Raw genomic sequence first — 16,930 nt, 5'->3', positions numbered from 1 at the left:
AGAAGGCAATTCATGCTCTCCATGCTCAGAACAGAATTACTGCACATATCTCCCAGGGATCAGATATGTTTATGCTCATCCTGAAAACAAAACCGGTTTACTTCCCAAGCATTCTTTAATTCTGAGAGCAATTTTAGACACTTGTTTCTCGGGGAGCAGGTTGGGGAGCTGCCTACTATGTTCTCAGCAGAACTGAAAGGGAAAACTCACTCAGCTTCTGCTCAGGGAACCCAAGGACTGAACTGACCTGACTTTCCTTCCTGAAGGAAATTCAAATGCTTTCTCCCTGGGGAAGCTTTAACCTGAGAAAAAGCCCACCTGGCACAATGCAGGAAGAGCTGTATTTTAAGAGTGTGTATTTTTAAGTGTGTGGCTGGTGACACTGCACACAGTGGGGGGCTGAAACCAGATGATCATTGTGGTCCTATTCAACCCAGGCCATTCTATGACTCTATGAATATGAACATGCAGATGAGTGCCTGTTTCAGGACACACAATAACATGAAAATCAACTGAGGCAGGAAGATGATAAAAACCCAGCAGCTGTAAGTGTGTCAGGTGATAAAATACAGACAACTCCTGCAGGGAAACTGCCTCAAATCCAACAGAAGCTGCTCTGCCCTCTCTCTAGTCTGCAAGGTCCACTGACAGTTTAAGTGTACAGGTACTTGGCAGCTTTTTTGCCTCTGTATTTTTAAAGCCATCTACCACCCTAAAAGAAGATGAATCCTAAATGCATACAGATTAGGAACTACACAGATCTTTCCTTCTAATAGCACTGAAGTCTGTTTACAACTTACTCTGTATGTGCATGCCCAGGAAGAGAGTGCTCCATCTGAGGGCCCTGCTTCCTTTTGAAAGGAAGAACATCCCATAGGATCACAGTCCGTGCCCCCACAGCTTTATAACTGTGACATTACATGTTTGCTAAGGACAGCTCAAACAAGGAAACATACACTTGAACTTTCAGATCTGCCACCCAGACCTATACAAAGGCACAAAGGTACTGGAGAAACACTTAAAACATTTCTTACATGCAACATTTGCTGCTCGCTGTCAGGCTGGAATTTTCTTGCAAAATTACTGAACGTGAAACGCCATTAAAGCCACCCTGGAGTTCCAGGTGTAGATGGTCCAAAAGGTAACGCATGAACTCGTGGGCATCCTGTTGTTGGTATCCCCTTGAGCAAAAAGGAAACAATATCATCACCAAAGGTTTGGGCTGCGTTACTGCAAGACAAAGCACATCACTTGGAAGAACAGATGTTTATTTAGCAGGATTCAAAGAGCCAGGAGCATTGTGGACCAAAGGTTAGGCCTCAGACAGGTACCCTGATGTGCACACAAACCACAACCTTTGTTCCTTCACAGCACCATCACTGTGCAGCTTTCTCCACAGAGAAACTTATATGGTCAGTTTTATAATGGAAGAGCTGCTGCAGAACTGCTACAATGCAGACAACTGGGTGCGGCACTCTGCTCATCTCCACTCTGAACATCAGTTATGGTCAATGCACTGAAGTCTCAGAACTGGTGCCATTCAAGGACATCACCAAACACACTGTGCTGTGCCCACGTGGTGCTTTGGCAGTTTCAGTTTCTACTCCTGCCCGTTTCCCTCCCACTGACACAAGGAATTTATTCTCAGTGTTTGTTTCCCACACACACCTCAGTGGCAACGCAAACTTGGAAATCATCAGGAAAAAAGCATATTTAATACAGGTGTCTCTTGCTTATTGAACAGATGGAAAAATCATCATACACGGCTGAAGATCACATTCGTGGGATCTACTTTGCTTCAGATACCTTCCAACAGTAACTTCCTCTTAAGGGATCTAACAGCGCCTTTGATCTCCAACAGGTCTGATTAAATAACCTTTGGAATCATCCCACACTGCTGGCTGTGGTCCTGATGCACGGGTTTTACTCTGGCACAGAAATCAGTTGTTTATAGATGAAAGATCCTTTGTATTTGATAAAAAGCTTAAGTCTAAAAGCAGCTCTTGAAAGGACTGTGAGGATGTGGACAATCACCCTTCAGCTGAAATGCAGAGTTTCTCTGACAGCTTGTGTAATATCACTGACCTCCAGCCACCTGAAACAACTCATTCCAAGCCCACTGCTGGCATCCCTTTTCCTACTGATAGCAAGATACGAGAGGGGACATTTACTAGGAGAATAGAGCATGCTATTTATACAGCAATAAGGCTACAGAACACACATCTTGCAGCTCAGCATGAAGCTGCAGGCTACTCTGGCACGCAGCAGAATGAAGGCAGCAGCTTCAGTACAGTATCAAGGAGCAGGACTTCGGCAGCAGAGTCTGAGCTCAGGAGACATTTCAGCTACACTTGTCATTTATATAAGTCTTAAAAACCATCAGCAATATTCTCTACGCACAAATTACACATAGAGACAGAGTGCCATGAGGAGCCCAACCAACCCCTTCTTTTGTTCAGCCTTCTGTAACAAAGTCAATAACCTTCTGAAAGAAAAGCAGCACTCGCAGCCCGGAGTCAGACACACACCTTCAACAACTGACATCTCTTTAAGCTAAAACAATCAAGTTTCCAAGTATGTTTTCTATCCCTGCCCCCATCACGTCATAAGCACAGCCGAAGCAGCCGCTTTGCTGTTAGTAAGCTATTGGTTCCAGCCTCCTTTCCTGAGGCTGTACCCAGCTCCTCCGCTCGATCTCATGAGCAGCATACGGTGCACAGCAGGAGGAACCATCAGCTTTTACAAGGTACAGTCAAGCACTGAACAAGCTTTCTCACTGGACCGTGTGGGAGCAGGGATTTCTGACCAGCTGACACTGCTCTCCACGTGATTTCTCATCAGTTACTCATGCACACCTTGCCAGCTAAGCGCAAATATGGGGAAAATAATTTGAAAACCCCAAAACAATATAAAAACACTTTCAAAAACTCTGATAGAATCCACAGTGCTGAAAATTTGCTTGAGGAACTCAAATTGTTTCTTGCTTAGCCTATCAGGAATTATAGTGAAGACCGTAGTTGGAAAACTGATCAAAGACACCACAGATGGAGTTTTGGTCACTGCATGAAACCACTGGTATTAAACTTCCTTGATTCTCTTAAGCCAACTGAAACTGCTGAGGCAGTGTGAAGAACAGAACGAAACCACTTTCGTTACTTGGGTTACTCGTGTGTGTTCACAGCATCTTTTCAGCACTGCTAGAGGTGTAATGGATAACAGTATCTTTACTACCTGGGAACATGGAGCAACTTACCTTCATCACAATATATCCTAACAGGTTTCAGTGCTCCTTTGAAAGAAGTTCGGGGGCCAGGAGAGGGAGACCTTGGAGAGGAACGATACTTCAATTTACTTGAGTAACCATTGTCTTTATATTTTTGTCAGTATGGGCACAAAATGCCTATTTTAATCATAGTCCTCATTTCACGTCCATTAGTGATGATAACTTTGCCTTCAGAGAATCAAGGAAGTTTCACCCAGTATGTTTGCATCTAGACCTGCACATTTTTAATTGAACCAAATCAGTTTCTTATCGGAACAAGCTTGGAATACGACTCTGATCTAAACGCAGTTTTGCTTCTTTGCCACGAGGTACAAAAGTGTCCTTACAAACACTTTACAAAGAGCATTTGAGATCTTTTTTTTGCCATCTCCAACAGTGTCACATGCAGCGTATGGTCAAAGAGTGGGAAGAAAAGATCTATTGATAAACACAAAGTAAATCTAAGTGAAGATTTCTTTTCCAGACGTCCGTTTGTGGGCATACAGGAAGTCTGCATTCTCCATCACCCAGATTCAGCAAGTTTGAGATCAGGACACCAGCAATACAAGATTACAGTAAGAATTAGCGGGTTTTTTTTAAGAAAACTTACCTAAAATTTGGCATAATTTTCCAAACAACATAAAATAAGGACTCTGGACTAAATGCAGTTTGGCTTCCTTGCCATAGAGCACAAAGTGTCTTTCTGAATTCTTCCACCAGTGAACTGGAAAGAAAGTAAAAGCTGGTGATGAATATGAGCTTGCATTATAACTCCTGAGGGTTTACTAGCTCAGTGTTACAAATATCTCATGTTTCCTTGGTTAAAAATGCAGTGACTGAGTATGTTCCAGTACTTCAAAGAGTTTGTGTCTAAAATTGTACCCATAACAGGACAGGATGGACAGGGTAGGAAAATTACATGTCAGATACTGAAAATCTAAGTACCCTTCACCATTATGTCACAGCGTCTACTAACATGGTCACCTCAATGCTTGCTTAGGCAAGTTACAGGCTCTGAATGGCACAACCACATGGCAGTATTTTGGCACTTCCTAACCTTTCCTCTAAGGTACTCCAGCACTTCCTGATGTATTTGACTGCCTCCCCCTGCAGGACAAGGCTGACATGAGCCCACTGCAAGCAACTGTTCCTTCTACAGCCAACTATTTTTCTATGACACTGATCCTTTAGGGATTATTTTTCTATGTCTGTAACACTGGCGGTGTACCGCAGCCCTGTGAGTTGAGCATTTGCTATTTTCATAAAAGTTCAGGGACAACAAGGAAGACTTTGCTTACACATTGTTATCTCCCTGGCTTCTGGTATGGTAAGTTCTTCTGCCTGCCGTCTTCCCATTCCTCAGCTCCACAGCAGGCAACTCTTTGAAGTAACAGCAAAACTGCTGAATGTTACTGGGAAAAAAAAGGAAAAATGGATGAAATCCTTCAAGGGCAGAGAATAAAGGGAAGGTTATGGATCCTGGAGTCTGTCAGCTAAAATGCATGAGAAGAGCTTCACGTAGCAATGATAAATGATGGCAACAGAAACAGGTTTTTAAAATATTTTCTTCCCCAATACCAGAAATACTGTAACAAATAATTATCTTCTGCAAATGAGTGAATCTGTAAATACCACCATCATCCCCGATATCTGAAACAACCACATTTTGGCTCTGCTTTGACAAATGGGTTCTGTGATAGACTTGAGTTATCAGAAAGCATTCCCTAAAAGAAACATCAGGCTGCAGCTGCTCAGGAAGTTAACACAATGTCATCTTCCACGTACTGATTCTACGCTCTGCTACAGCAGCCCCAGGAATGGATTGTGCTTTCTCTCTGACAAGCTCAGCCCTGACTGATGGAGAAGAAGTACCTGAGCGACTGAAGGATTGCATTCATGAAACACGTGTTCCCCAGGTTCCGAAGGCCTGTGGCACACAGGGCAGTGGTGCTTCCCTGGAAATGAGGATGGTTATGTTAAAGACACATACATCCCTGCTCACCCATTTTCTCCCAACAGAGCTGTTACCGTTGTACCAACGTGAATTTTAACAATAATTAACTACTCGGTTTGAAAAATGCAGATTCAAAGCCAAAGCAACCCGGGCAGTACATCTGCAATGTCACTAAACCTAAAGACTTTGCAAAGCAGCAACTGACTGCTTTGCTTCTGCCACCCCTCCCCTCTTATTTCCATTCATAATCGGAGCTTCTTCACTTCCCAGTCAATTACTACTCATAGCTGAAGGCAGCCATTACTTCAGCTCCACTGGAATTCACTGCTGTGCTGCAGGGCTAAGGAGACATCGCTCTGCTCTGCATTCCCCCTGGTAAGAGCTGAAAGCAAGGCAGTCACACACAGCCAAGGCAGTCACACACAGCCGAGTCACTCTCTCCCCTTCCCCCCTCCCTGAAATCTGCAAGAAATTACAAGGATGAGAAGATCCCTCATCTCTAACTGCCACAAAAGGCATTTGGTTTGGAGCATTCTTTGACTAGAAAGCACTGTGCAGCTTTTCAGACAGGGCTGGACTGTGCTCTCCTGGGTACTGTTCCACAGACCAAGTCAAACCATCAGGAAGGTGGAACATGAGATGGAGTTCAGTCTTCAGAACATTTCACAGCTGCTTTGGAAAGCGAGTTTCACCAGTTGTTTCTTAGAAGTTTTAAAAGCTTTCCACTTCTTCCTAATAACTACTCTCTTATCCCCCTTTAGACAAAGACCTGCCTCTTTGCCTTCTTTCTGCGCTATAGAAGGAACAGAATAAATGCCCTGTCTGCTCAAAATAAAGTGAAATGAAAATAAAACCTTCTTTCTAGCAGTTTGTATCTCCTGGGTACTACCTGCTTTCCATCCCACTGATCTTAAGAAACAAACAGAAGCTCAAAGTGTAGGCCAGCAGAGGTACAGCAGAGTATCAAGCATTCCTTAGTGAGAAGGGGGCTCTCTCAGCGTGGCCGGGAGATGAAGTCGACAAAGTAAACCAGGGAGGAGCTGGTAGCCGGTCAAGCACTTTAAATCCAGGCCAACTATAAACCTCAAGAGGTTTAGCAAAACTGTGTCTTAGCTTTGTTATACTCACATTTACTTTTAGTAACTTGCTGTTCAGAGATGAGTTTTCCAATAGCTTTCTTTTCCTGTGTCTGTCTGATGTAAAGGCTGAACTGTTGGGAAGCAAACAAAATGTTACTTACAATAAAACAAAATCTTGCAGGACAGCAGATAATCCCAATGTCCTAACACAGCTATCACATCTGCCATCACTTGTCACTAAGACAGCAAAGAGCTCCCTGATCACTACATATGCATTTCAGAGTCTGAAAATAGAATGCACAGAGTACAGATGCACATCCTATTTTCAACACCCAAGTCTGAGCTAATTGTGTTAGCGTATGCATACTGCAGTGTGCGCCCTGAGACATGCCCTTGTTATGTGCCACCTCTGATCTGAAATAAGACTTTATCAACTCCCGTAATCAAAGGAGCACTTAACAGAGTTTTCCATAAAGTACTTCTGCCAGAACAGTCATCCTGAACTCTGAGAAAGCCACAGCAATCAGTAACACATTGCACTTCTGATGTATAAACACATCAGGGTGTAACACCTGGGTAAGACTCATACAATGTCACAAGAACAACAAGCTTCTCTTTTCTACAGCACTAGAAACCAGCCCTACATCTCATTGCATCAATAATTCACTTATATATAAAGTCACCAACACAGTGAGGAAGGACCCAGACACTCTCTGACATCACAGCGACTTGTCAGGAGTGCAGTTTGAACTCTGGGGCATTTAAATAGAGTGGTAAGCACTGTATGCACATGCCTTCTACTGAGTATCAGGGAAGATTTGCAAACAAACTAAGAAAGACATTTGCTATCTAGCACAGGGCACAGCATCTGCACCACAGAGATTACAGTATTTACTTTCCATGGCAGAGAGCCAGATAAAGCCACAGGAAATGCACGTTTCTTCTGTATGGTTTAAGTTGATGAACTTTTCTTAGTCTGTTTGCAAACTATGCAAATAACACAAACTACTTCCAGCTGCGTTTCAGTTTCAGTTCTTTGCTTCAGAAACAGCTTCTGCTTTTGATGAGAATCCTGCCCCATTCCTAAGGAGCAATACGGGGATTACTGGCAAGGGAGCAAGAAAACTAATGAATTTCTAAATTCCTGCACACACAGCCTCTAAAGGAACAGCACAGAAGAAATAAGGTGAACATCATCAGCCAAACCTCCTCCATTCTGCACCTCAGTGATGAAAAGGCATTTATAGATTTGCACGGCATCATTCATATGGTGACCAAAACACATACACTGAATACACACAGAGAACAGAAACACCCGGTAAACAATGCAGTGCTGTCAGCCCACCCAAAGCAGCCTGGATATAAACACAACACTTACTTTTCCAAGTTCTGTAGGTGCTCTCTGACCTTCTGCACCAGTCCCAGCTTGGTGTCATTCACTACAAAGTCATCACAGCGATAACTGCAAGAAGATTTATCAGAATGAAGAATATCAGAAAAAAAACCACCACATTTATAGATACAAGCTTTAAGTAAAAATCCCCAATGTATGTTAATCCAATTTCAGTAAGTTCCTCAGTGCAGTCATGCTGGAAGTGCTGCAGTGATTCACTGGACATTACGAGCAGAGGAGAACACAGCAGCTATAAAGTGAGCCTTGTTCCCTCTGAACGCTGCCTTACGGCAAGGGATGGTCCAGGCAAGGTTTCATGACCTGCTTTTTATTTCTAGTTTACTTCTTTATCAGAAAACAACAGCATCACCTGTCACTCAACATAGGACACTGTTCCAGTTAAGGAAAAACTCAAACTTGCTTTGTAACCAAAAGCAGCATCAGCAGAAAACCCGTACAAGATTTATCAAGAGGAACTGACATCAGTAAATAGAATATCACGGTTTTTTAATCAACACATAGCAGAAATCAATTTATTTGAATCCTATAAAACTATCATTAAAATCTCATGGGTTTGCCATCAAGAGCTGCTGAACTGATGCGCAGTGCTGGAGTTTCTGCCATGGAGAAAAGAGCAGGGGGGATGAATGAAGAGACATCGTGGTCTGTCCAGCTCACACCAGAGGGCTGTGGCAACTCACACACACCTTGTACCACAGCCACAAATACCGCCTGTTCTCTCACCACTAACATATGTGAAGAAGCACAAACGTGAAGAGCGTTGTGAGCTTTTTCCAAGGTAGGAGTGCAAAAATAACTGAGCTAAAAAAACAAAACAAACAAGCAAAAGCTGATCCCCCACTGCCTCCAGGTGGGCACAAGGAGGAAAAGCAAATGGTCTCTCAGCAGAATCAGTGCTGAAAAGAACCAAGCTGTGGGTATTTACAACAAATGCCTTTTTGTTGCTTCCTGAGGATCCCAACTGATGCATAAAGAAATAAAGCTCTGAAAACCAACCAAACCAAAAAGCCAACTGCTCCCCTCTGGTGGAGATGCTTCCAGTAACACCGGCTGTTGATGCTGCTTGCTTGAGAAGCTCACAGCCCAGCATTACAGCACCTGGTTCTGCAGCAATGGGATGTCAGCAGCTCCAGACCTGCTGTCTGTGCGTACACCGCCAGCAAAAGCAGTTACACACAAAGCTTCAAGTAAAAATACTTCAGCAGTGTTAAAGGTACTAACGGTTTCTACATAAACTACAGTTCAGTAAAGGGTGTCAGCAATCAGCAAGTTCTGTGACCTACAAAGATTTCACATTTCCATGGAATGCCATGGACTTCTCTTATCCATAGTCAGCTCTTCTAACTATTTCTTAAAGGCAAGAAGATGGACAAACACAAGGGCTGTACAAGAAAGGGGGAAGGAAAGACAAGACCCCTTAAAACCAAGGAACAAATGCTGTATGGAACAGCCCAGGAACTGCAGACAGCATTTCAAAGCATCTCACAGGGCCAGCCAATAAACAGCTCACTGTAAGAGGCCATGCTTTTTACATTACTGTCTCAAAGTTTGCTGAAATGGACAAATTCAGGCAAGTCCTGGCCAAGGTTCCAGGACTCCCTTTGTCTGAAATACACAGGAACCAAGGTTCGAGAAATCCCTTTGTTTAGGAGATGGACAAGTCCGGGAGCTACGAAAGGGAGATAAGATACTGATCAATGGCCCTTTAGTGGTCTTTTGTGTTGGCCTATCTCAAGGAAGATTGACATCTCTGAGGAAATCACAGGACTCTGACCCGAGCCGTCCCGAAATGTCTCGAAGGCTGGAAAGAAGGATAAAAAGGGCACGGACAAACCACGGTTTTGTGGGCATCTAGGTATCTGACCTCAGATTCCTCCACCGTTGTCCTACTGCTGCCTATTATCTCTTCTGGGATTGCTGCTCGAGACTCTGCTCCGAGGGACCTCGCTGCCCGAGACTCCACTTCCTGAGACCTCGCTTCTCTGACCATCTTCTCCGCGTTTCATCGATCTGCGGCCTGCTACTCCGCTGCTGCTCTCCCCTACGCTTATTTTGCCCCGGACCAACATTAAGAACGTGCTACAGGACACTGCTGCTTCCAGGAGGTGACTATTCCCCGCTTTAACGTAATTCTTGCTCTTTTCTACCTTTTTCTATTGCCTACTTTCCCTTCCCCATCACCCTCATTTTCGCATTCGTCACTTTCCCTTCCCCGTCCCCTCAATTGTCTATTATTTCCAATAAACTGGTCGGATCAACATTTGAATGTTCTTCTTAATCTCACGCCGGGCATAACATATCAAAAGAACCTTTGCCTCACTCCTAAATTGGAGCGAGACACTCACCAACAAGACAACCCATATTAAGGCATGAGAAACAGGAAGGCAAGAAAAGACTTTACACCACGTGCACCAGCTCACATGGGAGCAATGTGCATAACATAAAGAGCAGAGAGACCCAGCATCCTCCCCAGCCTTGCACAAAGGTGGCTCAGCTCTGGGTGCCAGGTACCCTGTGGCATCAACTGCAGCTCTCAGAGCCTGGCCAGCAACTGAGTGCGTTCTGTGGGGACAACCAGCTGACACTGGGCAGCCCTAATAGCACAGCTCCCACTGCTCCTCTCCTCGTCTGGCACAGGACCATGTCCACTATGACACACATTCACATCATCTCAGGTTACTCCTCCACTGGAGCAGATCCATGCTTTGTAAACTAACGAAGCTATCTTGACTATCAGGCACAACTGGAACTTACAACATTCTTTGCTGTGTAAACCTGTGATGAAGTACAAAGGCAACAGCACTGCCAATGTTAATTCAAGCACTGAACTCATCAAGGGATTGCAGAGTTAGGAAAGAAAATGCCCTTCCCATGGCAAGGAGCCTGCAAAGCAGCACTCAGGATGTCTGGTTTCTTCAGGGCCTCTTTCATCTGCAAACAGAAACTTAATGCAATCCTCACAATCCAAATGCTGAACATAGCAGCTGTAACTCCTAGACCTTAAATAAGGAATCCACAGAAGAGCTACTGCAAGTCATGGTACCTCTGAAAGCTCAACACAGTTAGTCAGTTAGTTTGGGAGGGGAAGTTTATTTCCCAGGCACACTTTAATTAGCCCTGTTTACTTCTGACAGCCATTTACATTCACACACAGGGACGGAAAGCAGACAAGTTCATTGCAGGTCTCTAAGCCACCTCACTGCTGCAACTAGAAGAGCTGGTTTCACATCTGCACACGTAGGCTTCCACTCCAAAACGCAATTACAGGGGACTGTTCTGGTTTTGGTGAGAATCAGAGACAAAATTAAATAAACCACATCAGCTCCAACAGTCACAGTAAGGGATGGCTGCAACAAACCCTGCTCTGTGCTCTTAGTGACTGACAAAGAAAAAGATGGGATGGAATTAAATGCCTTCTCACTCTAACAGCCTACACAGACACACTCACTGCCACCATCCAGCTGAGGAACACAGCTACTGGGAATCCACAGGATGAAAGCAGAACAAGGGTTTTCTACACAGCTCTGCACCACCAAAGCCCCACAACTAAAAAGTAGCACTGCAGAAAACCTCCCTGTCACCTTTGTAAAATTGATTAAGTCTTAGGATTGTATTTTCTTGACTTCCAAATTACTGATGTTGCCTGCACTGCTTTGCATGGAACATGCAAGTTTCCCTTGAAGCAATGTAATCGCATAGACATCCCAGTATCTCACAGCTTCCCATCTACACTGAAGAAGCTGTGAACAGCATTTTAAAACTCCACCTGCAGTATCTGGTTATGGCTGGAGCTCACCCAACTACCTCCTTCAGCTGGCAAGCACTGGTTGACAGCAGCCCTTACAGCACTGCCCAAAGCACAGGGGCAGACATCAGTCCGGATGCTTTCTCCTGCGTCTTCTCACATCTAAGTTCATTTACACAGGGGGAAAATATACACATATATATTACACATATATACACACACATATGTATATATACACATACATATATGTGTGTTTATGTATATATACATACACGTGTATATATACACACACACATATATATATATAAAAGGGTGTGACATAAATCCAGGTGTTTTTTTTTTTCTTCTGACAACCAAGTGGAAAAAAACCCCAAACATTCTAACGAAAGCAAAGAGATGCTGCTTCTGAAACTCACTCAGCTTCACATTGGCACAGCAGACTTGTAATCTGCCAAAGAATTATGTGCAGGAGGAAGTCCCCACGGCAAAGCTCTCTGCAATTAGTTCCAGTTCAGCCACTGATGACTCAGCCTTCTGCTTCCATTGCAGCAGAAAACACATCACATGCTGAACTGCTCCTTCTGCGTTCTATCACAAACACGCCGTGAAACACCAGTGAGCTCCCAAAGAGGGTGCCCACCCCCTCCTCACCAAACACATTTTGTTTCAATAGCACAGCACCATCCTCGGTTTGAGCACCCATTTTTTGCAGTGCCCACACTGGGTTTGAGATGATCTGAGCGGGGAACTGTGCTGTGTACACACACTGAGCCTCTGTGAGTTCATCAGACCAGGCACACACTGTTTGGCAGTGCAGATATAATCAAGATTTCAAGTATCCCACTAAACTTCCTGCATGCTTTATTACTTTCAGTGTGACTAAAAGATCACAGCTCAGAATACAGAAAAACATTTGTTACAGAAGTGTTCTTTATAAAATGGACACGCAAACTTCAGCTGACGGACTTTTCCCTTGCGAAGCACACAGAGGCTTTCTGAACAGAACAGTACCCACCCGTGGAGCTCTGCATGCAAGTAATTCCACAACACCAGAACTCTGACCTCCCTGAGATCTGCACTATTAATGTCCTGCACTGCCACACCCCACAAACAATGACATTACTGACATAAGTGGAAAACCACAAAACTAACATACAAAGGAGAAGCAGCTCTCAACTGTTTTGCTTACAAGTGGAGATGGTGGAAGCTCAGGAGCACTGCTTCCAGCTGACTTCCGGCCCTTGCTCTCTGTATGTATCTGGTGTTACCAGTGCTAACTGTTAAGCCTCCCTAACAGGGCTCATTTTCCTTCCTCCAAGAAGATGACAGCACATAGCAGCCTAGGCCATGCTTCTGCCAACAGAATCACTTCCATTATTCTGCTATTTAACCTTGTCAGAGAACTTGATGCTGCCTTCAAGCAGGATCCGTAACTCTCCCAAACTCACTCAGCTCTACCAACTCACCACCCAAAAGAGGCCTTGTCTCCAAAGCGAAGAAAAAAAAGCATATGGGAAACAAATAAACCAACGTGCATTCACACAGCTCACATTCACATCTCTTAGGCAGGATCTATGGCACATTACTTAACTTTCTGGTATTCTTACAAATGAAAGGCTCATCCATTAGATGAAAGGAGTAGAGTAACTGAACAGCAGCAATAAAAAGGCAGGTTCTAAACAAACTCAAAGCAAACCAAAGCAATTCTATGCTACATAAACTTATATCTGCATTCAAAAGTTTGAGCTAAGCCACTGAAACACAGGAGTGCAGCCACAACCAACGCTACACAAGTGGTCAGGTCTGGAAATCAAGAGATGAAGTACATAATATGATATAATGCTTCACAAGAGTCTAAAGTTTACACCTTCTAGTATGTAAAAGGTTGTCACATTACTGCGTTGAGATTCTTACCAGTATGTACTGTAACTACTGCAATCCATACACACAGTATGCTGAACTTTTTCTTGTTTTTCTGTCTTCTTATGATTGGTCATAGGAATCTGTGCATCTTCATAATGCTTTTTTGCGTGGCCATTCACGTATCTAAAGAAAAAAAAGTGAGGCTTTGTAAACAATTATTTCACCAACATTCAGGGAACAAAGCAGAACAGTAACAACAAAACCCATCGGCACACAATCACAACCTAACACACACACAGGCAGTTATCATACAAGCATTAAAACAGGCAACTCACCTACATGAAAACACCAGTTAAACTGAGTTTTTACCTGTTTACTTTCCCACTCTGTCCATACCAGATTTTCCACCTTCTTTACAGCAGCCACCAACTGGCACCTCTGCACCCAGGGCCAGCACGTGGGCCCTCACCAGGCCTGTGCACCTCCACAACCCAAGCAAAGCACTAGTTCCTGTTTTCCACACTCGTAATGTGGTCAGTTCTGCATAATATTTTCCCCATCTCTTTTTCTTAGATGTCTCCTTTGTTTTCCCACCCAGCACTCATTCCTTCTGTGACTACTTTAGCAGCATGGGTCACACAGGTGAGAAAAGAATCTAAAGTCCTAGGCTCTTTCATTGGTACAGTGAGCACTGCCACATTCAACACATGAGATATCTCTCTAGAAAGTCAGGCATCTTCAGTTAATAAAGTCATCACAAATGCAAGAGTCCCAAACATCAGCTGACAAATCATTAACTCCTACAAGTGCGTGGCCAGACCGGAGGTGACTTCCACACCCCACACACTTCTCCCCTGCTTAATGCCAACTGCCAGCAGTTCTGCACATCTCCCATGAAGGCTTTTCTAGTCTGGACTTGTTCTCACACGCAGGTACAGACAGTTCTACTAACAGGCTGTGCTAGTGAAGCCCTGTGGCCTGGCCAGGGACTCTGCTGTGCTGGCAGAAACCAGACCAGGCAGTTGCGCTTACAGGAGGCGGCTTTTTGCCTGACAGTGCAAATGACAGGTCTGCAAAGCCACACTTCCACCAGAAATGTTCTGGTGTTGTAACGTGGCTGGTGTTTCCAGTGGGACCTGGAGGATGTACTTCAATGTCACCAAGTTTAACAGCAATGACCCAGAATAAGAGCGCACACACCAGCACAGATGAAAACGTTCCCACATCAGACACTAAATGGGAACACTGCATACAGACTCAATATCATATTCATCGGAACATTTATAGAGAAGCAGTTTTTCAACAATTACCCTGACATATAAAGAACAGCACTGACTGTCTCGTTCCCACATAAATTCTTTGTGTGCTCCAGCTGATACAGACAAAACCAGGTAAGTATGCTCTGAAGGAACCTGCAGAAGCCCTTACATACTATGATTACTGCTTTGTTCCAGAATTATACTGTACATTTACAGTACTTCCTGCCTAGGTTTGATACTCACTTTGTACCCTATGTAAGCTGTGCCCAACTTGGATTTGGGGGTTTCCATCTTGAACAGAACCAGACAACAGCCCACAGCATTAGCTGCTCTGCAGGTACCTTCATGGAATAACAGCTTGGGTTGGCAGGACCTCCAAGGGCCCAAGTCCCAGTGTCTGGCTGCAGGCAGGTTACTAACCACCCAGCCAGGGACTGAGCTGACTGATCAAACCAGCACTCAATGTCCCTTTTGGGCAGTAATCCCGCTAGGTACATCCTCCAGACTCTGAGAAGGCAGCAAAGAAGTGTGCTTGGTGTAAGTACACACATTAAATTAGGCCATGGAAGGCTTCCTTTAGGGAACGAAGGCATGCGGGAACCTCTTGAATGAACTGCCTCAGCCAAGCAAGCAAGCAGAGGTCTGACTGAATAACTTTCATACCCACGCTTTATACCCACCTTCCACAATGGACACTTGAGCACGTCAGACAGACCCATGGGCTTTTATTTGACCGGCACACTACAAAAAGACAGAAAAAGAAAGAAGTGTTAAAAGTTCTGCTATTACACTTACATAATCCACCTGGAGAGCACAGTTACACCAAGCAGCGATCTGTGCATTAGCCCACACCGCAGCCAGCGGACTGACTGCAGCGCTGCTGCTAAGGCCCTCAGCCTTCTCTCTGGCCTGTTACAGCTCAACAAATACAGCCCAATGAAAACATCTGTTGTATGCATTCCATCTGTGTGAGGTCTACTTCATTTCTGCAGTGCATTTCAAAATATCAGAAGCCCGAGTTGTAAAAACACTGGGAATACTTAAAACACGTATTTTCATTTGTATTAAGGCAGCTCACTCAGCAAAGAATAAAAGCTGAGCTCCTCACTTCTGTTTCACAATCCTGCTACACAAGAAGCCATTTCCAGAAGGAGAGTGCCTGGCAATGCGCTCAGCAGCACACAGATTAAGTCCCTGTGTGATACATGAAGATTCATGCCACTTCTGCAATAATAACCGTGCTGCACACTGGTAAAGGCCCTACCCATAAGGATTTAGTCCTCTCAGTCATGCACACATAGCTGAATGCTTAAAAAGCAGCTCAGTGCCGTGCTCTGCAAATAAGACCTTGCTGATTATCTAAGTTTATAGCTCGGTCTTCGGAGTCTAGAAAAGTGAAGTTAACTATGAAATTTTTAAGCAAAAGGTCTGGGTGAGAAGCAGGAGGTACAAAGAACTGATGGAGCACCATCCCAGGGTGAAGACACACAAACTGCATGTCCCAACTCCCACAAGCCAGCAGAGACGTCTCTACAATTCACATCAACAGCAAAACAAACACAGAAAGTCATCTGTGCAGGCAGGACACAGAGAAGCAACATGGGAGATGAGCAGTTCCACCAGTCAACTCAAGTACAAACATCTGTATATGCCATTAACACAGTATTTACAGACATACCACTGCACTTTTAAGTACCCAGGTAATGTGATGGAGAAGGAAAAACAACAGGTGTGCTTGTGTAGGGGCAAAAAGCAGCAATAAAAAGATAGCTTCCATTTTCCCAAGAACACAAGAGGGTAAAACACCACCTAATTCTTCCACACATGATAAGTAACTGCCAGCCAAGGGCCACGGAGGGAGAGAACAGGGTCTGTTTTGAATCAGAAGAGCAGTTAGTCACTATCTTAGATACTTCAAAGAGCTAATTACCATCATTAGAATTTGCCATTTTGTTTAAAAATCAGACGAAAAAAGCAAAACACACAAACATCGCTTCTTGGAGAATTACTTTCTAGTTTGTACTCATTATGACAAATAGCTGCATTCTAATTCATGGGCCCAATCATGGAATAAGGATTGTGTAACAGCACAGGGAAAAAAGCACAGCCATTTCTGCATGCTGTGAAACAGCACAGCTTCCCCATCAGTGCCCCTTAGAGCAGTGCTTTCGGCCCTTCAGTGAGGGCTGGACATCCCTTCAATTGCTGCAATTACTGTACTTGGGAAATACATTTGCTCACACTGTCCCTGCTGTTGCTGGATTTTCAACAACGAATTCTGCCATTTCTCAAGCTGATGGCTCCCACAGTCACGATGGCAGCCCTGCAGCGGGTGGCAGAGCCAGGCAGAGCAG

General features: G+C 44.3%; 1 protein-coding gene and 1 long non-coding RNA gene across 22 annotated transcripts in view; one reads left to right on the top strand and one right to left on the bottom strand.

Moving 5' to 3' along the window:
• Window positions 1-16,930, bottom strand: part of USP3 (ubiquitin specific peptidase 3) — a 78,157-nt gene that overhangs the window by 7,323 nt on the left and 53,904 nt on the right. For 19 of the 21 annotated variants that reach the window (XM_085515788.1, XM_085515783.1, XM_085515787.1 and 16 more), the window contains 8 exons: window positions 15,257-15,317; window positions 13,369-13,500; window positions 7,674-7,757; window positions 6,345-6,426; window positions 5,135-5,217; window positions 4,561-4,674; window positions 3,873-3,986; window positions 1,035-1,181 (listed from right to left, as the gene is read on the bottom strand). In XM_085515788.1, the coding sequence (XP_085371914.1) occupies window positions 1,035-1,181; window positions 3,873-3,986; window positions 4,561-4,674; window positions 5,135-5,217; window positions 6,345-6,426; window positions 7,674-7,757; window positions 13,369-13,500; window positions 15,257-15,317 (817 nt within the window). Of the gene's footprint in view, window positions 1-1,034; window positions 1,182-3,253; window positions 3,325-3,872; window positions 3,987-4,560; window positions 4,675-5,134; window positions 5,218-6,344; window positions 6,427-7,673; window positions 7,758-13,368; window positions 13,501-15,256; window positions 15,318-16,930 lie in introns of all 21 variants that reach the window. The other 2 variants (XR_014934414.1, XR_014934413.1) reach the window with 1 other exon arrangement.
• Window positions 353-1,181, top strand: LOC146758471 (uncharacterized). Its single transcript, XR_014934433.1, has 2 exons — window positions 353-517; window positions 652-1,181. It is a non-coding gene; the product is annotated as an uncharacterized LOC146758471 (long non-coding RNA).

This window comes from Coturnix japonica, chromosome 14 (genome assembly GCF_054131305.1).
Source record: "Coturnix japonica strain WE chromosome 14, WE-NBRP24, whole genome shotgun sequence".
NCBI classification, from domain to species: Eukaryota; Metazoa; Chordata; class Aves; order Galliformes; family Phasianidae; genus Coturnix; species Coturnix japonica.
Note: the sequence above shows the minus strand (reverse complement) of the source record. Positions and strands in the feature narration are given on the sequence as shown.